The sequence below is a fragment of the Calliphora vicina genome, chromosome 2 (assembly GCF_958450345.1).
Source record: "Calliphora vicina chromosome 2, idCalVici1.1, whole genome shotgun sequence".
Classification (NCBI taxonomy): Eukaryota; Metazoa; Arthropoda; class Insecta; order Diptera; family Calliphoridae; genus Calliphora; species Calliphora vicina.
The window spans coordinates 79386371-79410108 of NC_088781.1; the positions used below are offsets into that span (position 1 = coordinate 79386371).

Here is a 23738-nt window from a genome sequence, read left to right on the forward strand (position 1 = left end):
TAAGCTCCTCACTGACAGATTAAAAACCATTGTCAGGTACTCGACTCCCCGCTCGCCTAGGTGTTTTAGCATCAGCATGGATATCCCATCAGGTCGTATTGCCTTTGAAGGCTTAGCTGTGTTGATGGCTTCTGCAACTTCAGTTGGCGTGTAAAGTTGTGGTGTGTCCGAGACTGGAAGATCGTGTAGTTTGCGGACAATACTTCTTTTCGCCTTGTCTCTCTCGGGGTGCTCAATGAATTGTCGGCAAAAAGCTCGCGCGCACCGTTTAGGGTCGGATATGGTGGTATCTGCAAACTTAATCGCGACCCTATCATCCTTCTTAGTCGGATTGGAGAGAGACCGAACTGTGGACCACAACTTGCCAACTCCAGAACTTAATGGTTTTCTTTTCTGGCATAAATGATGCATTTATTCTGCCTTTACCCTTCTTTGTGTTCTTTTCTGAAAAAAAATGTAGTTTGCTCGTGTTCTTTTCTAATAATGTTACCCTAAAACCCTGAATATATACTACATGTTTAGGGTTTTTATCCCGGGAATTCCCGGTACAAATTTCCCGGGAATAAAAAATTTGCCAATTTTTTACTACCCGATTCCCGGGATATTTAGTCATGAATCCCGGGAATTAAAAACTGACGAAAATACAGTTAGAAGTTTTTTACAGTTTTTTGCTTATATCTCGGCAATAATATACCGCTTATTATTATTATTATTTATTTTGGGTTTTTCGTATGAAAATTTAAAAAGTGAATTCATTATTTATAGAATTTATTTCTTATTGAATCACTCTAATTTCTTTAAATTTCTTCTTCAAAAAATAGCTTCAAAAATTTATTAAATGATTAAATTGTTCTTCAATTCAGATCTATTACAAAAAGGCTTAAGACAATTTTTTCGATTAATTTTGTAAATAATTTGATTTAATCATTAAAAGTTTGAATGAATTCTGTTATTAATTAACTTTAAAATTAATTTAGTTTAACCAAAGACTTTGGAATGAATCTAAAAAATTGAATATTAGGAATGGATTTATGAAAGGCTGATATTCTTTAATTAAGATTTTAGTGAATTAAGCACAAATTTTATTAGCTCATTCGAAGCTCTGATATTTAATAATTATAATACTAAGTTTTTATATGAAATTTCGCTATAATATTCCTAATTTACAGTATCATTATATATTGCGGGAACCCGGGAATGTAGAAAAAAATTTCCCGATTCCAGTGAATCAAAAAAAGTCGGGTAATTAAAAACCCTATACATGTTTCACCCTCAATTTTATCAAAGGGTTAGAAATGCTCCATTTTTTATGAAAGCAGAAAGTATAGTTTTATAATATTTAGAAGGTTTTTCAGTACCTTCTAAAATTGCATAAATGGTAATGATTTTTGTTCTATGTGATCGTTAAAAATGCAACACATGAGGGTATGGGTAACATTTAGGCCATAATTTTATAAAACGCAACGCCTCCATTTTCTTTGCGTTGCATTAAATTACAGTTTGCAAATCACTGCGTTCAAGCAAGTGACTGTTCGCGTTGTAACATCTGATTCTTACGTTATTGTGATTGCAGTTGTTTGAGATTGTACATTTATACAACGCAACGCTTACTTTTTTTGTCTTTGATTGTCAAATTTAACTCTTCAATTTTCTTGGCATTAGTTTAAAAAGTGGTCAAATATTCTTAAAAAAAAAACAAGTAAGAGTGCTATATTCGGCTATGCCGAATCTTATATACCCTTCACCTTTGTTGTGGATGCATTATTATTTTTTATAATTAGTATATATGTATGTACATTGCCCACTTTCAGCGTACAGCATCCTAAATTTATCAAGAACACAAAAAACAACAACAACGCCAAACGAAACAAAACACCAAAAGAAAAAACAAAAACAAAATACGCAAGCCAATGAAACCAACACACATCCAAACATACGTTTAATTGTATAAAAAACAACAACGCCAAAAGAAACAAAACACAAAAGAAAAACAAAATACGCAAAGCATGCACATCCAAACATACGATTTGTTGCTTTTTTGTCAAAAAAACCAACACACAACCAAACAAACGTTTAGTTGTATAAAAAACAACAACAACGCCAAAAGAAACAAAACACAAAAAAAAACAAAGTACGCAAAGCATGCACATCCAAGCATACGTTTTGTTGCTTTTTTGTCAAAGCATGCAATACATTGAGTTTTTTGATGAAATTTTCAGAGGTTGTCTCGGATTTTTGCTCATATCTCCGTTATTTATGGACGGATTTTGCTGATTTTAAATAGCAAAATTCTCGAAAGTATGTCTGACAGAATTGTTGAAGATTTGGATCCCGGAGATATCTGGGGCCTTCAGAAAATTGATTTCAACAGATAGACAGACGGACAGACAGACGGTCATGGCTTAATCGACTCCGCTATCTATAAGGATCCAGATTATATATACTTTATAGGGTCGGAAATGAAAAATGTAGAAATTACAAACGGAATGACATACTTATATATACCCTTCTCACGAAGGTGAAGGGTATAATAACAAATATTTAAACATTTTGAAATATAATTGTTTCTGAAATAAACATACTTATGTAACTACTTTAGGTTTGGACTAACATCAAATGTCTGCCCAGTACTGCAATTCTGTAAGTTTTTATATATTCCTACCGATGTCGTTAAGTAACGAAAAATATCGGTTTCTCTAACAAATTTAATATTCAGTATTTGAAGTTAACGATTTCTCTCGGTAATACATATTAACGACGAATATAGTTAAAAATATAAATTTCAATATTTTTAAAATTAAAAAAATCATTTTTATTTATTAAAATGTTCACTGTATTTTCGTGTTGTAGTCGTGTGAATAAATAATCGCATTTATATTTAAAAATCAAACACCAGCTCCCCCAAATACATATATTCGCGAAACCTACTGAAAACAGAAGAACAAGAGTTTTTTTCTAAAAATCAAAGTAACCCAGTGTAAGCCATATATTTATGCCACCACAAGTGATCATTGATTCAGAATTTAGATATTTGTTGTTATAAGGACCGTCGAAAAATTCGGATGAATTTCCTTCTAAGAAAACGGTCTTAAAAACGATTTTTTAGCTTTTATATAAGTTTATACTCGTATCACATCGCTAAATAAATTGCTCATTAGGAAATTTGAACATAGGGATAAACATTATACACTTCAGAAATGTGTTAAATAAGGATATTATGCCCCATATAAAAGTTGCTCTTAAAATTCGAATACTATTTTTTAAAAGCAAATGATAATTAAGGCAAGTTAATTTGTATATTTAAAACTCAAATCAAAAAAAAAGGAATTTTTTTCATAAGCGTAGAGTTTTCTGAAAAATCTCCTGGCATCACTGCTACTGTCCTAATAACAACACATATATAAATTCTGTATCAAGGATCACTTGTGGTGGCATAGACGTATGGATTACACTGGGTTACTTTTATTTTTAAAAAAAAAACTTTTGTTCTTCTGTTTTCAGTAGGTTTCGCGAACATATGGGAGCTGGTGTTTGATTTTTATATATAATTGCGATTATTTATTCACACGACTACAATTTTATCAGCAAACACGAAAAAATAGTGAACATTTTAATAAATAAAAATGATTTTTTTAATTTTAAAAATATTGAAATTTATATTTTTAACTATATTCGTCGTTAAAATGTATTACCGATAGAAATCGTTAACTTCAAATACTGAATATTAAATTCGTTAAAGCAACCGATATTTTTCGTTACTTAACGACATCGGTAGGAATATATAAAAAGTTACAGAATTCCGGTGCTGGGCAGTCATTTGATGCTAGTATGTTTATTTCAAAAACAATTATATTTAAAAATGTTTAAATATTTGTTATTTTTTTTATTTAAGAATATTTGACCACTTGTGGTATGAGAAAAAAAGAGGGTAATAAATCTGTAACTTCTAAACCTTTAGTCCGATTTGAATGAAATTGCACATGCGCAAAGGGGAAGTGTTGTCAAGTTTAAGTTTTGAATTTGGACCTCATGAGCTCGTCAGGAGCTAGGCCAGGGGTCCCCAAAGTAGGACACCTCGGGTATGGTCAATTTTTAAAATGATCCTATTTCTTCGTTTGTGTTATAGCTTAGAAGATATTCTCATTTGAAAATTAAATTTTCAAAATTTTTACCCACCCTACTCCAGTTTTTTGATGACCGCGGTTCCAAATATTTCCCGATGTATATATTAAAAAAAGAAAGAATTGTTTAAAAATCGTGACTGAGTCCAAAGTTACATGTATTTGATTTTAAAAAAAGTAAAAAAGGCGATTTTTCGCAATTTTTTTTGGGAAAAAAAGTACTCTTTTTCTTTTTAAGTTATTTAAAAAATTTCTAAAAGGATGTATAATGAATTTATACTTTTTGAAAAGCTAACTTTACACCAAATATTTTAATTGAAAAAAAATTTATAATTTTTGATACCATTCAAAAAAAGCCTTTTTTTCTGAAAAATTCAACTTTAGAGCAAAAATTCTCAAATCGCATAGTCGATATCAAAATATAGTCACCCATTTAAGATGGCCCAATATGTTCTTAATTATTTTGTAAAGGGTTCCGATAACCTCGCCCCTGGTATGGATATTATAGCCAAAAAACGAAAATATCCCATTTTTGGAATTTTTCAATACTTTTTTGGGAATTGCGGAATTCGTGATTACAAATTTCAAAATTTGTTTTTATTTTCCATTTTCAATAAAAAAATATATATAAGTGTAAAATTTCATTAAAAAATATTCAAAAATAAAAATTTTATTGCAATTTGAAAAATTTGTATCTATGCAAAAACTTAATAAAAAGCATTTTTTGTCATATTTTTCAAAAAAAGTATTCCATGAATGTTTTAATTGTCAAAAGTTATATACATTATTGGAAAATAGACAAAATCCTCTATCCATTGATCGTATACCATTGTTTTTTACGTGGCAAATTAATTAGGGAAAACTTAACAACTCGCAGATAATTTACCTGGTATAGAACAAAAAAGAGGAAATTAAATCTGTAATTTCTAAACGGCTAGTCCGGTTTGAATGAAATTTCACGTGCGCAAAAGGGAAGTGTTGTCGAGCTTATGTTTTGAATTTGGACCACAAGGGTCCCAAAGTAGGACATCTCGGGTATGTTAAATTTTTAAAACGATCCTATTTCTTCGTTGATGTTCCGATTTCAAAACAATTACGTGTATATATATTTCAAAAAGAATGCAAATTGGTTAAATGTTTCAATGTCGATAGTTTAAGCCATTATTTTCAATATGTTTACAAACAATCAGAAGTTGGAAATAAAGATTTTAAACATTACTGGGAACTCTACGATGTCAAATGAATATAAGAGAAGTTGGACTGTTGGAGAGTTAAAAGGCATACAGTTACTGTCAAAATAATAGCACCACTAGTATACCTGATTTTAAACAGGTAACAAAATCTTATTTATTCAAAAAAAGGTTTTGTAATTTTAGTCAAATTGTAAAAAAATATGTATAGAGAACGATAAAAAGAAAAAGAATTTCATTTCAATTCAAATTAATACATGTCATCAGTGTAGTCAAGATCCTCTAGTCGACTATAGAAGACCCAAGAAATTCCATTAGATTCTCGAGTCGCTGCTATCTTAACTGTGTCCAACAGAATATTGAAAAGATTTGACAAAACACATGCTTGTTTACCACCTTCAAATTGTAGTGATGTCCATTAGGGTGGCCCTTAATAAACGAAAGTTGGATTTTGGCCATTCTCACCCTCCAGTTTGGTGAACATTAGCAAAAAAATCATCCTGAAAAAATTTTAGGTAAATCGGTTGGGGGTAAGACGTGCCGCAAGCCCTCTGAAGTTTTGAGGTGCATTTACAAGGGGAAAAAATGCATTTTTTTCAGTTTTTGTAAAAATTTTGCCATTAAAAAATTACTTTTGTAATTTAATTTAAAAGAATCGAAATGTGTACGTAATTGTCGTTCTAATGAGACATAAAAAACAGAAATCGGTCAAAAAATGTTAAAGTTTTTAAAAATTCGCCAGGCCATTAACGTGTCTCAGGCCACTAGAACATGAAATGTAGGAACAAAATTAACATATTTTGAGAAATATTAAAATAAAAGCTCATTTTTACTTAAAATATGTCCATATTTACTTGTATATGAGTTTTTGTCTTCGTAGGATACCGTTAACCTATTCTTAGGTATGAACAAAAAAAATTAATTTTTTTAACGGCAGTTTCAAAACTCCATTTTCAAATTTTTAAAAATTTTGTTAAACAAATTTCAGAATTTTTTGATCATCTCATTGGGATTTATTAAGAGTATAATAGGGAATAAAAATGTGAAAAAATTATGAAAATATCTCTTATAGTTTTTCCGTACCTGCGATTTAAATTTTGAAATTTTCGAGAAAAACCAATTATTTGGCAATTTTTAGGCCAATGAGCTCTATTTCCTTACTCTTATGAATTTTAAGTAAAACCTATTCAGAATATTATAGTCCAGATAATTCAAAATATACTCTGAAACTTCTACTAAAATCGGAAGACGTTAACCCTTAAATCGTGAAGGTCAAAGGTAAAATTTTTCAATATTTGGAATTTCTCTTGGAAAGATTTCGAAATGATCGAAATGTTGTATATTTTTGGGCCGATTTTGATGAAATTTAACAAAAATATAACATAAACTCTAGGGTTTATAATAACAGCACAAGAATGGAAATTAACGCTTAATGGCACTTGGGGTTAAAATGACACCAAACTTTTAAAATCATAATTTTTTATGGTTTTAGAAGTTTGGGGTCATTTTAACACCAAGTGCTATATAGGGTTAATTTTAATTTTTCTGCTGCTTTTGTAAATACTAGGCTTTGTGTTATATTTTTGTTAAATTTCATCAAAATCGGCCCAAAAATATACAACATTTCGAACATTTCAAAATCTTTCCAAGAGAAATTCCAAATATTGAAAAATTTGACCTTTGACCTTCACGATTTAAGGGTTAACGTTTTTTGATTTTAGTAAAAGTTTCAGAGTATATTTAGAATTATCTGGACTATAATATTCTAATTAAGTTTTGCTTAAAATTCATAAGAGTAAGAAAATAGAGCTCATTGGCCTAAAAATTGCCAAATAATTGGTTTTTCTCGAAAATTTCAAAATTTAAATCGCAGGTACGGAAAAACTATAAGAGATATTTTCATAATTTTTTCACGATTTAATTCCCTATTATACTCTTAATAAATCCCAATGAGATGATCAAAAAATTCTGAAATTTGTTTAACAAAATTTTTAAAAATTTGAAAATGGAGTTTTGAAACTGCCGTTAAAAAAATTAAATTTTTTTGTTCATACCTAAGAATAGGTTAACGGTATCCTACGAAGACAAAAACTCATATACAAGTAAATATGGACATATTTTAAGTAAAAATGAGCTTTTATTTTAATATTTCTCAAAATATGTTAATACGAAGACAAAAACTCATATACAAGTAAATATGGACATATTTTAAGTAAAAATGAGCTTTTATTTTAATATTTCTCAAAATATGTTAATTTTGTTCCTACATTTCATGTTCTAGTGGCCTGAGACACGTTAATGGCCTGGCGAATTTTTAAAAACTTTAACATTTTTTGACCGATTTCTGTTTTTTATGTCTCATTAGAACGACAATTACGTACACATTTCGATTCTTTTAAATTAAATTACAAAAGTAATTTTTTAATGGCAAAATTTTTACAAAAACTGAAAAAAATGCATTTTTTCCCCTTGTAAATGCACCTCAAAACTTCAGAGGGCTTGCGGCACGTCTTACCCCCAACCGATTTACCTAAAATTTTTTCAGGATGATTTTTTTGCTAATGTTCACCAAACTGGAGGGTGAGAATGGCCAAAATCCAACTTTCGTTTATTAAGGGCCACCCTAATGTCCATATTGCTTGTGAGATATAGTGAAAGTCTATAAATGTGAGAAACAAATGCGTTCTCATCCATAATAATGATTCTGAGTATGTTTTTGTGGTCTCCACATGAATGATTCGGTCTGAAGACAAGCTTCTTTTTTCCTGAGTTCGGGTGAGAGCGCAGTTAAAATCATGTATAGTTATAATAATCATATAGTTCTCTCTCTTGTAAGTCTTGTAAGTCGCTGCAGATTCCGCTTGTGTGCCAATATCTTCTGCCCAACGTATTTTATCGCAATTTGCACTTTTCTGGACGATTTTGTCCAATTGACTGTATCTTTTGCTTAGTTGCGCTGTATTTGTGGCAAGATCGCTTGTATAATTATTTCGTACTTCGACTTGCTTCAATTTGTTTCAAACATAGTCCTGCGTCTTCTAATACTGCTATTCTTGATTGCCGCCATTTTGAATCTGAGTGTTACTCCTTGCTCTGCACCTCTCCTTACACATACATCCAGGAGGTAGCATCTCCATTTTCAGCTGATGGCAATATAATCGATCAGGTTTTCGGGCGTACAAGCGAGTGAAGTCGCTCCTTAATATAGTTATGTCTCTCCTGTGATTAGATTCCAGTACCTGTATCAGCTGACTGTAGAACGCACTTTAACATAAAGGTATCTGACTCTTATACGAAATCCAGCTGATATGATGCGATCTGTGTGCGGTTTACAATAAAGAATAGCTAGGGCTTCTTTATCACTTTTGGACAAAAGAAGACCAACACCACTGGTCCTTAACTTTCCCCCTGGTTTACCCGAGTATAGCAATTTAACAGCAATTATACTACCAGACTAGCAATGTAAAAATCAGCCGATCCTCGAGAATCAGGAGGTGCTTGTGTCCCTCCTAACCTGGAAAACATATGCTCATACCTGAGAAGCCTTCCCCTATCCGCCACCTGGGGATTCGTCGTCTAGGGGATACAGGTTCCCCCAAGAAATAATCATATTAGTATATTAAGATTGTTATTTATTTATTTCAACAACAACAACAAAATGCATTGAAAAAGATAACCAATTTGCCCAACCCATTCCTATGTTTACAGCTTATGTGGTTATCTGCTTATTTCAAGTGTTGGAAAATAATAAAAAAAAATTTCAAAAAAGTATCTGAATTTTATTTATTTGTATTTATATTTTATTTTTTTTAGTTTTTTAATGAAAATCTAAAACAAAAATGAGATTGGAATGCGGAATCTGCTGCAATCCATTCTTCCCCACTAAATAAATACTTTTAAATCGTGATAGATTAATGGGCTACCCACAATGTGAAACTTATTGGAGTAAATTCGTTGGCGGAACTCTCAAAACGTCTCAGCAAAGTCGCCGACGCACTTCTGTATAAGGCCAATTCCAGTGAAAATATTAAAAATTTAAGTCTAATGAAGAACAATTTACATACGCTCAATTAAATAAATTTCAATATTTAACAAGTAACAGAGCTATATTCGGCTGTGCCGAATCTTGTATACCCTTCACCAAAGTATACTTTAATATAAATACTAAATACAAGACCTACAGTGATGAAAAAAAACAACAACAAACAAATGTATTTACCCTGCCAGCAATTGGAAGTTATATTTTCGATATGTATACTAAAATGTGTCTCTTTTGTGTCGCAAAAATGTTATTCAGCATATAAAAAACATTTTACAAAAACAAATTACATTACTATCGAATTATGCTCATCTTAAAGTACATTTTAGTTACATTTATATTTACAGTCGTCTATGGTAGACCTAAAAGTCCACTCTTAAGTAAAGACGACTTTATTTCTATTAAAATATACTTTATTTCTGACTATGATTATGGGCCTATACCTTTAAATTTTTTTTTTAAAGGTATAGAATTAGTGCAATAACTAGTGATTTTTTTTTTAAATGTAAATACGTATTCCAACTAATTAGTGAAACATATTTTATATAATTTTTTATACTCTAATTTTTAATTAAAGTCATATTAAGTTAAGTTATATCATTATTTTATTTATTTTTAATGTAAATAAGAATATGCATAGTGTTTTCATAACTGGAATGCAATAAAATATTCCCATTTTAATGCAAGAAGCAGAATTGGAAACATTATCTTCTCTCTGGACACTTTTTAGACATATATTTAGATATAATACACTAAATGGATAGAATTGGTAGGTATCATATGCGTGGCACGTTTTCTCCCGCACTGTGACACTATTACGATAAGAAAGCGATATAATATTCGATGAGTTTCAACTTCAAGATGATACGTTTGGGACACTTTTTGGATAGTAATTGTTGGCAGGGTAAAAATATATACGTCTTTACACATGCAAAACACTTCATATACCAACAACATGAAGAAAATCATGAAACCGGACAATCATATGTATTTACACTTTGACTCAGTGAAACTAAGTTCAGTGAAAACTAACCAAATAAACAAAACAAGGCTTGCACAATTGTATGTTGAAAAAAATTAACAACAACAAAAATAAAAAAATAAACCAACGCACTCAAATACATACAAATTATGCACGCGTGTGTTTGATTTGTAATTCTCATTTCATTCCACATTGTAGAATGTTGTTGTTGGGTGTTTGTGGTGTTTACGTATGATAGAGTTGCTCATATGAGAACTCATAAACAACTCTCTCTATTTTGTTAGAGAATAAGATTTACAAAGAAACAAAATAGAATTGGTGAATATACTCAATGTGTATTACACATCTACATACAGTGGAGTCGGGATAGAGTGAACTAATTAATGCAAGGCCTGTTCACTTTATCCAATAAATTCACTTTATCGAGGCTGAAAAAATAATGAAAAATCATAAAATTGTATGTCAAAAATGTACATTTTATTATATTTTTATAAAGGAACAAATAAATCATTAATGGTTGCTTCTTTTGTACATGTACTTTTGGCTTTTTGTACTGCTAAATCACGAAATTTGTAAAACTAAGATATTTTCATAATCCTTAGTATTGTTCTCAGCCCAGTCAATGGCTTTTTCAAAAATTTGAACAGCTTGAGTTGCTGTTTTGTACTCTTGAAGCCAGCCTACGCTTGCATTGAAATCTCCTGATCGTGTAACTGCTCGTGTATTTTTTTTTATATTGCCTTAAGCATTTCTCCACTGACAGGCAAATTTTTACATCGCAGCTTTAAAAATCAGTTATGGAGTATTTTTTCGACGCTGGGACATTCCGCTTTTCGCAAAGTTTTTCTTTATTTATAACACTTTTATTGTGGGATAGAATTCCACTTTGTATTTTTTTAATGCCCCATATTGTGAACTTTGCTACACCAAATTTATTTGCTAGACCTGTAACTCCCACTCCATTGTCCATATCTTTAATAATAAAAAAGTATAGAAACTTAGTTTAAGTGGTATAAAAATACTAATGAGAGTCAAAACTGCATGTAGACAAAAAATAACAAATAAAAACTTTTGATTTTAATTTTTTTTGGAAAAAAAAAACTAAAGTTCACTCTATAGAGGTAGGCGATGTTCACTCTTTAGAGTCTCAATGTAAAATTTGTGTGTTCATACTATCCAGCAGTTCATATTATCAAGTGTTCACTCTAACCCGACTCCACTGTACATACATATATACACACTAGGGTGGCCCTTAATAAACGAAAGTTGGATTTTGGCCATTCTCACCCCCGAGTTTGGTGAACATTAGTAAACAAATTTTAGGTAAATCGGTTGGGGTTAAGACGTGCCGTGCCGCAAGCCCTCTGAAGTTTTGAGATGCATTTACAAGGGGAAAAAATGCATTTTTTTCAGTTTTTGTAAAAATTTTGCCATTAAAAAATTACATTTGCAATTTAATTTAAAAGACTAGAAATGTGTACGTAATTGTTGTTCTAATGAGACATAAAAAACAGAGATTGGTCAAAAAATGTTAAAGTTATTAAAAATTCGCGAAGCCATTAACGTGTCTCAGGCAACTAGAACAAGAAATGTAGGAACAAAATTAACATATTTTGATAAATATTAAAATAAAAGCTCATTTTTACTTAAAATATATCCACATTTACTTGTATGTGAGCTTTTGTCTTCGTAGGATACCATTAACCTATTCGCAGGTATGACCAAAAAAATAAAATTTTTTAACGGCAGTTTCAAAACTCCATTTTCAAATTTTTAAAAATTTTGTTAAACAAATTTCAGAATTTTTTGATCATCTAACAAAAATATAACACAAAGCCTAGTATAGTAGTATGATCATCTCATCTCCTAGTAGTATGATCATCTCATTGGAATTTATTGACAACATAATAGGGAATTAAAATGTGAAAAAGTATGTCAATAAAGGTAAAATTTTTAATATTCGGAATTTCTCTTGGAAAGATATCGAAATGTTGTATATTTTTAGGCCGATTTTGATGAAACTTAACAAAAATATAACACAAAGCCTAGTATTTACAAAAAATCCAGAAAAATTAAAATTTACCCTTAAAATGACCTCAAACTTCTAAAACCATAAAAAAATTATGATTTTAAAAGTTTGGGGTCATTTTAACCCCAAGTGCCATTAAGGGTTAATTTCCATTCTTGTGCCGTTATTATAAACCCTAGAGTTTATGCTATAATTTTCTTAAGTTTCATCAAAATCGGCCGAAAAATAAATAACATTTCTATATCATTAAATTAAAAAGTTATAAATTTTGAAAAATTTGACATTTGACCTTCACGATTTAAGGTTTTTTAATGGCAAAATTTTTACAAAAACTGCAAAAATGCATTTTTTCCCTTGTAAATGCATCTCAAAACTTTAGAGGGCTTGCGGCACGTCTTTAACCCCAACCGATTTACCTAAAATTTTTTCAGGATGATGTTTTTTTACTAATGTTCACCAAACTGGGGGTGAGAATGGCGAAAATACAACTTTCGTTTATTAAGGGCCACCCTAATACACACAACTAAACTTTAGTTGTGTGTATTATATATGTACATGATTTCATGAAACACTAACAAAATACATGGTTTTTTGCTTATATCTCGGCCATTTGTGGACCAATTTTCTCGAGCCGGAGATTTTGATGTATCAATCATGTTTGTAAGTTATTTAGGGGATTTGGAAAGTTGACTTCAATACACAGACGGATAGACAGCCATGGCTATATCGACTCCGCTATCTATAACGATCTACAAACGGAATGACAATCTTATATATACCCTTGCTACTCATGGCGAAGGGTATAAAAATAGCCCACTTAAAGGGGTGATCACGGTACACAGATGTTATTTTTAATTTTATAACCAGATAACCTGATAACCAGGCAACCGTGAACCACCTTATTGTAATTTACAATTTGATGTATTAATTTATGGCTTTTAGTTCCAAAATGACAGCTAAATTTGTGAAATAAGTCCGAAAAACCTAAATGTGTAAAGCTCAAATCATTCATAATATTCAATAATAAAAAATTCAATATTTAAAAATTAAGCCCTCACTGAATTAATCCACATATTGTTCAACCCAGAGTGCAACGCATGCAACTTTTTTAGTTTTATTAAATTTGACTACTTTTTTCATTTCAGGTACGTAATGTTAACATAATTTTGTGGGTTACATTATTTAAACATGAGTTCACGGCTTAATTTATATACCGTTGAGGTAGGTGATACTAATTTCACCATCTTAAGTCGTTATCAAAATTTGAGGCCAATCGGGTCTGGCGCACAAGGAATAGTTTGGTAAGTTGTAAAATTACTATGTATTAATTCTTTTATCATTGATTGTGTTGAAGTTTATTATAAGAGAACGTCTGACAAGAATAAAGTACAAAATTGTGTTCTTAAGAAAATTGCTGCTATTATAGGTTAGGAAATATCCCCAAAAATTTTCTACAAGGATGCTTGCGGATCAGTTTTTAATGAATTGTAGTCTCAATGGAATAATGAATACAAAACTTTGGCTCTACAAAATGATCAACTTTTTCTACAATATTTTCCAGAATTACCTAAATCACATTGGCTTCGGACTTATCACCTGCAAATATAAAAATAATTAATAGACTGCTACTGGTTCAACATATAACAAACCTTACTTAAAATTGATAAACACTAAATCGTCTGATTTATGTGAAATTTGCAACACACAAGATAACGACAACCATACAATCTTCCAGTGCACTATAGTTCAAAGTAAAACTTTTTCCGTGCTAAATTCAAATTTCGAAGTTGTTATTATTCATTATTTTTTGTTGTCAATCTGTTACTAAAACTCCAATGCAATCAAATTCGCAATTGGTTTTTGTAAAATACAAAATACTGCTTGACAGCACGCCTTCAAAGTCAAAGTTTCGATACATTTTTAAAAAATTGTGAATAGTATCAATATTGTATTGTAACTTTTAACCGTTAATTGTAGATAGTGTGTGAATAATTTAAATAATGTTTAAAATGGAAAACAACGAGACGTCTAAGTACTTAATTTTTCTTACCTAAATATTTGGAAACTATTTCCCTTTATATTAAAAATTACAATTTTTAAACATAACCTTAAAATAATTTCTTTTGATTACAAAACATTAACTTTATAGAAGCTTTTAAAAAAATGTTAACGTTTGTTAAACTTGAAATAAAAAGAAATAAATATACTGAAATGTTGTGAATTCATTTCACTTTATTTCATACTGCGCATTTTTGAGCTTTCTGAGTAATTTAATTTTTTCTAGGTTACTGTGCTATAAAAAAATTAACTTTTTGAAATTTGGCTAAAAGAACGCCCAAAAGACACAAAGTATGAGGCTATTATTAAATATATTTGTGAAGAAAATTAATGCTCCTGTTATTCCTAAGGGCTGTATGAAATTATTGGATGAAAAAGTCCGCCATTTTGTCTACAATTACTTAAAAGTAAAATGTCAAAAATGCAGAATAAAGGAAGATAATTTTCGAAATGAAAACACTATATGGCTTAATGGTGATACATTCTTTCAGATTTGTATCTTTGGTTACCAATGACATCCACAGTAGACAAGGATAAGACACAGACGAAAAAATAGAATCGTTTTAAAAATTGAACATACCCTAATACATATCCTAATATGGCGACCCCAGGCCGCACCCCTGGTGGGCTCATGCGGTCAAAATTTAAACTCGTCAACACTTCTTCTTTGCGCATGTCAAATTTTATTCAAATCTAACTAAGGACTAAGGATTTAGAAATTACCGATTTATTTCCCACTTTTATTCTATACCACTGTGCGAAGTTTTATCTGATTAATTGAAGTTAATATATATTGAATCAAATGTGTTTACAAAATGAATTACTGATTCAACTAATTTGACTGAAAACTAATATGAAATAAATTTCTTCTAATCAAAAGCAATGAATTTACTTTATTTTTCTCCTGATGGGTTAATGGTCGACAAAGGGTTAATTTTTTCTTAAATTTGTTGAAAATATAAGTATTTCTACCTATGGTCCAATTTTGGTATCAAACAGTAGAATACTTTAATAGTAATTAATTTCGCACGGAAAAAGTGATACTTTGAACTATAGTGCAGTGTACTAAATACGATCATTTAAGATCTCAATTTGACTTTTTTAACAACTTTAACAACATTAATGATATTCTCAAATCCAGACAATCTGACATCTACATACATTCAGTGGGGAGCACAAATGAGTACATGTTTGTACTTTGTGCACTTCTTATGGAATAAAAATAAAACTAATACAGCAAATCCAAAATTTTCTGTCATTTATTTTGTTTAGGTTGCATCCTTTTGGTAATACATAACTACATTAAACGTATTATACTATTTTTAACAACGTTATAATCTATTGTTGCTTAATTTTTTAATGCAACTTTGCTGGAAGTATTTACTAAATTCTAGCGAGTAAACCGTTAACGGTGCAGTAAATATTGTTTGCCACCAAATTATGCTTGCTATTTTAACATTAAAAAACACTTGTCAAATATTATATATATTCCTTCTACGAGTTAATATTTATTTACAATAAAAAGAGATCTTCGTCTCTAATTTAAACTTGAAATTTGATTGTTTTATTTTTATAACAATTTTGGAAAACTTAGATTGATGCCAAACATTCGAACCAGATTTCGAAACGAGTACTGGATCTTTAGGCATCATTGAACTCCATCATTCTTTGTCAACAATACAGTCCACCGGCAATATATATTTATTACATATTTTATTTTTCATAAATAAGGTACGCAAATATATTTCATTTTGAGCAAAAGTGAAGTGATTAAAATTCGTTTGGTTTAGACATATTTCATTTGTGCTTTATTTTTAATATTAAACTCTTCGATTATAGAAATATTGTCACTATTACTTGTTTTGTTTAAACAAATAAATTAAATTATTTAGCCGTATTATAAACTAACGTGATCATTGTCGAAACTAACGTGATCATTGTCGATATTATTATTATTATTATTATTATTATTATTATTATTATTATTATTATTATTATTATTATTATTATTATTATTATTATTATTATTATTATTATTATTATTATTATTATTATTATTATTATTATTATTATTATTATTATTATTATTATTATTATTATTATTATTATTATTATTATTATTATTATTATTATTATTATTATTATTATTATTATTATTATTATTATTATTATTATTATTATTATTATTATTATTATTATTATTATTATTATTATTATTATTATTATTATTATTATTATTATTATTATTATTATTATTATTATTATTATTATTATTATTATTATTATTATTATTGTTATTATTATTATTATTATTATTATTATTATTATTATTATTATTATTATTATTATTGTTATTGTTATTATTATTATTATCGCATACAAATTAGTATTTCTTACATTTTCTTTTGTGCGATTATTTGTTTACAGATATATTTATCATATAATGTAATTGATCGTGATTGAAACTGGACGTGTTTTATTTTTACTCCGAGTTAATTCGTTATTTTAATGTATCTATCGGAAAATAAATATAAATATCACCAGTTTATTATTTACGCGAAAGGACGCTTTTATTTTAATAATATTATTAAATAAAAAAATCAAAACAATAACTAAAAGACAAATAACCCAGCAAAAACTTCGCTTACAAAGGCTACAATGTCTTTTTAATAATGTCTTTTTTAATAACTTACTTTTTAAGTAGTAAAGTCTAAAAAAACAAAATAAACAAACAAAAAAAAACTGTTACTTTTTTCAATTTGCCCATTTTTTTATTGCATGTTTATTTTTAGAAAAACAAAAGAATATTGTATTAATGTGTGAAAACCATTATTTGATGCACAATGAAATAACTAAGCAATGGTGTAGTGAGCACAACGGCAGACTACCAAACAGAAGGTTGCAGGCTCGAATCGGGTCTGCGACTTATTTTTTTTATTTTTTATGTAAATAAAAATTCTATAAATAACTCTACTAACAAAACAACTTATTTCTGGCGAAAATATAAAGGATTACTTTTGGGACATCGCGAACAAAAATAATGACTTCTTACAGTAGAAAAATAAGTAGTTGAATCGTCAAATGCCCCTTATTTTTCGGCTTATTTGTAAGAAAAGTTTTTGCTGGGAAGTAAAGAAAATTCTTTATATTTGTTTTGAACCTTTTTTGTGCATTGACTATTAAATAAAGATCAAGACTGTTAACTAAAGTGATTACAACTACTCTTTAATGAGCCTCTTTAACGAAAACAGTGAGCGAAGGTTAAGTGTAAACGGCAGAAATGCATACGTTACAGTTAATGTAGATGAAAAAAATATAAACAAAACAAACAGAAGAATAGATGACAACTTGTTTTTAACCGCCAAGCCTGTTAACCGTGCTCGTTCTTGTTCCCCCGCATTGACAACAACTAATGATTGTCAAACGAAAGAAAATCCAACAGCTGTTATAGGAGAGTTACCAGAAAATAAAAATATTTTAACTATGCCTGAAAGTATGCTAGCTATATCAGCTTCAGATACGAAATCCACCACACTGACTACAAATAAAATTAACCCATTAAGCGGCGCTGTACCAAGATTAGTCAACCATTAAATAAAGATAATAACTCCCAAATACAGGTTGGAATGAACCGGTATGTTACAGTATTAAAACGGGCACGAAGTCCCAAGTCTTCGAAAGCGGCACCCTTGGCTAAATTATAGAAGGATAGTGAACCTGATAGACTAAACAATGAAAATCGTTTTTCTATTCTGGAATGTGAAACAGATGAACCAGTAAATAAAATCCACTCTACAAAACCACTCCCCATTTACTTGAGAGAAAATAATTTGAATCCACTGGTTCAGAGCCTGATCTCATTAATAGGAGAGAACTCTTTTTACGTTATCCCAATCAAGAAAGGCACGATTCATGAAACTAAAATACAGGTCATTAGTGAAAACGATTATAGAAAGGTTGTAACATATTTTGAAACTCAAAAGAAAAGTTTTTACACTTATCAGCTGAAAGGAAGCAAGGGTCTACAAGTTGTAATAAAGGGTATTGACTGTTGAACCACTCGAAATAAAGCAAAGCTTAGAAGATAAAGGCTAAGACAAAAAATGTGATAAATATTAGAAATCGCGAAAAAATCCCAACCACTCTTCCGTGTTGAACTTGAACCCGGTGACATAAACCTGAAAAAAATGAAACACATCCCATATATAACCTGAAGTACTTATTGCATCGTAAAATTACGGTAGAAGAACCACACAAACGATTTGGCCCCGTCCAATGTATGAATTGCCAAGAATATGGACACACCAAGGCATATTGCAAATTGCCACCAGTATGTGTTATTTGCGGGGAGTTGCATAACACATCCCAATGTAACAAATCCAAAGATGTTCCTAAAATAAAAAAATGCAGCAATTGCGGAGGTAACCACACAGCAAACTACAGGGGTTGTCCTGTCTACTCAATTGTTAAAAAATCACAAAGCCAGAAACCAGAAGATAATCTGGCATCACTATGAGCGAGTGAACGTGGTTTTTAGCGGCTTTAAACTAAATTTACTTTTTTGTTATAAATTAATTCCTAAAAGAAAAAATACATCCAAAATAATTAAATTCTGCAATTATAAAGGTGTCTTAAGCCTAGTACTCTGTTCATATTTGCGAAAAATTATGGTTTTTTCATGCGAAAAATTTTACATGGTGTTTGACAGCTAGCTGTTGGTTTTAATTTCGAGAAGTGCTTCGTATGTTATTTCGGGTGGAAAAATAAGGTTGCCAGATGTATTTCACATGTTTTCCACAATAAAAACAGAGTACTGCTTTCGCGAAACTATTTCGCATATATTTCATTCCAAATATTTTATATGTAGTTTGACAGCATTTCGCACGAAATTTTGAACAGAGTACCTAGCTTTACGTGGAAATGAATAAATAGAATACAAATTTTACATAGTACATGCATATATACTTTTGTATTTAACACAACAATATTACTTGTATTTTTTTGCTGCTTCATAAATTTTCATAATATGGCGCCTGCTTCAAAATGTGGAGAATGTAACAAAAATGTTTCAAAAACTGATGCCGGTGTTGAATGTGACACTTGCAAAAACTGGTTCCATGCGAATTGTGCCAACATATCTAATGAACTATATGCCTTGCTGGGTAAAAGCAACAACATAACATTCAATTGTACTTGCTGCATTAATAAACCTGCCTTGAAAGATGACACTTCTGTATTGCGAAAATGTATTGATGAAGTTGATAAGAAGTTTCAGCATAATTTAACGACTTTTGCTAATGAAATGCGGTCTGATAAGCAAGATTTAAAAAATCTAATCTAGACGTCTATATCTAGTATTCGTGCTGAGCTGTCTTCATCTGTGAAAGAAATCCAAAACAAGCTAGAACAGTGTAACTACAAAGTTGGGAAGGTGGAGGCAAATGCTGTGGAAAAAATATCTAACCTTGAACTGGAGAATAACAAATTACAAAGACGATTAAATAGAGCTGATGTCGTTTCTGGACTGCCCTTGGGAATAAACAACCTGCTAGATCCTATTATGGCTATATGCTCCTTTTACAACATTTCAGCTGATTTAAAGGATTTTAACTATTGCCTTAATATACAACGAGGTAAATCCGTATTAGTAAAGTTCAACAACGTATTTTTAAGGGACAAGCTTATGAAGGCCTATTTTAAGGATCCTAAGATACAATTAAACAATGTTATTGACACGGATGTAGCTACAAGAGTTTATTTAAATGATAATTTCACACCAGCTTGCAGCCAGTTACAAAATGTTTGCCGTTTATTACGCAGAGAAGGAAAAGTGACATGGTTTCGTATTTTAAATAGAGATATGCCCTTGGCTAAAGTAAAACTCCCTGATGGTACTGAAAAAGTTCTTGACATTATTCAATGTTCTGAGCTGCGTACTGCCTGATCTTGGCTGATGATATTTTTGGTGCTGTATTCTTTAAAATTTTTTAATTAATTTTTTCTTTATTTACATTTATTTCCTATTTACATTTATTTAGTTTATTGCGCTAGTATTATCTGAGTATTATTGTTATTTTTTTTAATATGATAATGTTTTTGAATTTTATAAATAAATTTTCATCTTTGCGGCTCCTACACACTATTTCATTAATTTCTTATGACTTCTAATACTAACTTGGGTCCAATAATTAATGACTACTCTATCAAACTTATTTTTTGTAAAGATTCAAAAAGTCTCAAAGTCGCCCACTTTAATGCACAAAGCCTTTGTCCTTCAGATAGATCTCACAAAATGGATGAATTAGTAGCAGTGGTTAGAAATGCATCTTTAGATATCATTTGTGTTACGGAGACTTGGTTGGATCCCACTATTTTTGACCAAGCTATTAGGATTCCTGGTTACTCTTTGTGTAGAAGCGATCGAGCTACTGGGTGTAGAGGTGGTGGAGTTGCCATTTATATTGCAGAAAACATTAAATATAAACTTATTTATAAAAGCACTGAATATTTCTCTTGTGAAGGTTTATTTATTGAAATTGATACAGGCTCTACTTCAGTGGCTATTGGCGCTGTTTATCTTCCTAGAGGAAATCTAAGCCTATTCGAGCATTCTTTGCTCGTTTTAAAGACTTAATTGTAGTAGGTGATTTTAATAATGATTTAGTTAATGTAACCAAATCTGCTGAAATTCACTTGATTTGTAATCGTTTTGGTCTAACCTGTTTGCATAATTCATTGCCCACCCATTTCGATACGTTTCATAATTCTGTTTCACTTATCGATTTTTTTCTTTGCAGTCATAGCATTGCAGTCAACACATCTGCACAATTTCAAATTCCTTTCATTTCACGACATTAATTAATATGTGCCTCATTTCAAATCCCAGTTAACCATATACAAAGCCCTTCTTTTTTCAGAGACTACCATCGTGCTGACATTCTTGCTATTGAAAGACATATTATCCAAACTGATTTTAATCAGCTATATTCCTCTTGTGATTCTGATGATAAACTTTCCTTCTTTAATAATTTTTTTAATGACCTCTTGCTGCGTCCATTAGGTCATACTATTCCTAGATTTACAAGGGAAATTAATTATTATAGATATTTAACTAATATTGCGTTGAGAGCTTTTTATGATAATAGAAGTGCTAGAAATTGGGATATTTATGCAAGGCTTCGTAATATAACCAAATCAAAAATTAGGAAATTTAAAAGAACGTACAGTGGCTCACAGCTTATTTCAACCAGCACCTTAAAAAAAAATTAAGCTCATATAATTTTGAAACGAAACAAGATATTGAAAAATTTTGAATGAGAGATTATAGAACATGTTCAAAAATTAAAAAAAAAAGTTTTATTCCATAACAAATTCACACTAAAAAACTTACAAACTAAAAATACCACTTACTATAAAAAAACAATTAAATGATAAATTAACTAATTTTTTAATTTCAAAATTTAGTATGACCTCCTTTTTGGTCAATTACAGCTTTCAGCCTTTTCTGCATGGATTCCACTAACTTGCTAGTGGTTTGGGGGGTTATTTTGGCCCATTCCTGTTTCAGCGCTGCTATAAGGTCATTCCTGTTCGAGATCTGATGTTGGCGTACGTTTTGATCTAAAATTGCCCATAAATTTTCAATTACATTTAGATCAGGTGATTGTGCTGGCGGTTGCATCAAGTGGGGACAGTTCCGAATAAGCCATGACTGAACGACACCTGCTTTATGTTTCGGGTCGTTATCCTGGTAGAACCGAAACTGCTGCCTTATACCCAGTTTTTCGGCACTTTGCAGTAAATTGGCTTTTAGAATGTCCAGGTATACATCTTTGTTCATTGTAGTCTCAATAAACTGCAAGTTTCCTACCCCACTTGATGACATACAAGCCCAGACCATGACGCTACCACCACCGTGTTTGACTGTAGGTTTAAGATTTTGATTTTGCAGTTCTGTATTGGGCTTACGCCAGACATAAGTTTGACCATCCGAGCCAAAGATATTAAATTTGGACTCATCCGCAAAAATAACTGGTTCCCAAAAGCTTGAGTCCTTATTAATATGTTCCTTAGCGAATTTGAGGCGTGCTGCTTGATTTTTCTTATTAATAAATGGTTTTTTTCGGGCTACTCTACCATTAAAATCGTGTTTTCGAAGAACGCGTCGAATAGTTTCTGCACTACATGTTTTTTTAAGCTCATTTTTAACTTCTGTAACCAGTTTAGGAGCAGAGAGCTTCGGGTTTTGCCTTATTTTTCTGACAATGTAGCGCTCATCAGTTGCATTAAAAATTTTATTGGGCGTGCCTCTGCCCTTATCACTTATCCTATTTTCGTGCACGAACCGATATATTATATTTTGCACTGTGGAGTCACTTAAGCAAACCATTTCCGCAATTTTTCGACGAGAATGACCGTTTTTAAAATGACTAATAACTAATTCTCGCTTTTCTATTGTAGTGCGTCGCCCCATTGTCAAAAAATACGCCTCTTGGCCTCGTAACTACCGAAATCACACTAAATGTTAATTTAAATAATTAAATTAAATAATTAATTTAAATACAAAAATGCTTGGAAATTTACCGTTACTTGAGAAGTGATGTCAATTTAACAGATCTTAAAACTAGATGGTTGAAATAAGCTGTGACTAACTACAGTGAATGTCACTTAAAATCGTACACCATCGTAGTCAAATTTTATTCATTAGTTTTAGAAAGTTGATGTTTTGGAAATATTTTAAAATGCTATTTTTATATTGTGTGCGCTATTACCTATCAGAAAATTGGGTATAATTTTAATTGCCCTTATCCACAAATAAAAAAATTGGGTAAGTCTGTCAGTGCCCAGAATATCAACGCTTCATTTAAAATCGTAAAGGCACTAAAAAATAGCAAATGATACCCTACAAAGTATTAGGATTATTTAATATTAAAATTTGTTTTCATTTTTAAAGTTTTAATTATAATTTAATATAATTGTACGAATTTAAGTGAAATATGAATTTTGTGATGTTCTTTAATTTTCATCAATATTTTTTTAACGAATTGAGGTTTTGTTAACTTTTTTGTTGAAATATATATTTTTTGTTCCAATTAATAAAATGACTTTTAATTTTTTATATAATCACCTATTATTGCCTATATAATTTAATAATAGTTAAAAAAAATATGTTGTACGATTTTGAGTGACACTCACTGTATGTACCCATATGTTTGGTTTTTAGTTTGTAAGTTTTTTAGAGTGTGACTTTGAGACTGAATAAAACTTTTTTTTTAATTTTTGATTCTATAAACTTTTGTTCTATAAACTCTCATTCAAA

General features: G+C 30.2%; 1 protein-coding gene across 1 annotated transcript in view; it reads left to right on the top strand.

The window, feature by feature from the left end:
- The window catches only part of bsk (mitogen-activated protein kinase dJNK), a 432504-nt gene that overhangs the window by 73995 nt on the left and 334771 nt on the right, over positions 1-23738 (top strand). The window contains exon 2 of the mRNA XM_065499678.1: positions 13507-13662. Coding sequence (XP_065355750.1) covers positions 13550-13662 — 113 coding nt within the window. The 5' untranslated portion in view covers positions 13507-13549. The remainder of the gene's footprint in view (positions 1-13506; positions 13663-23738) is intronic.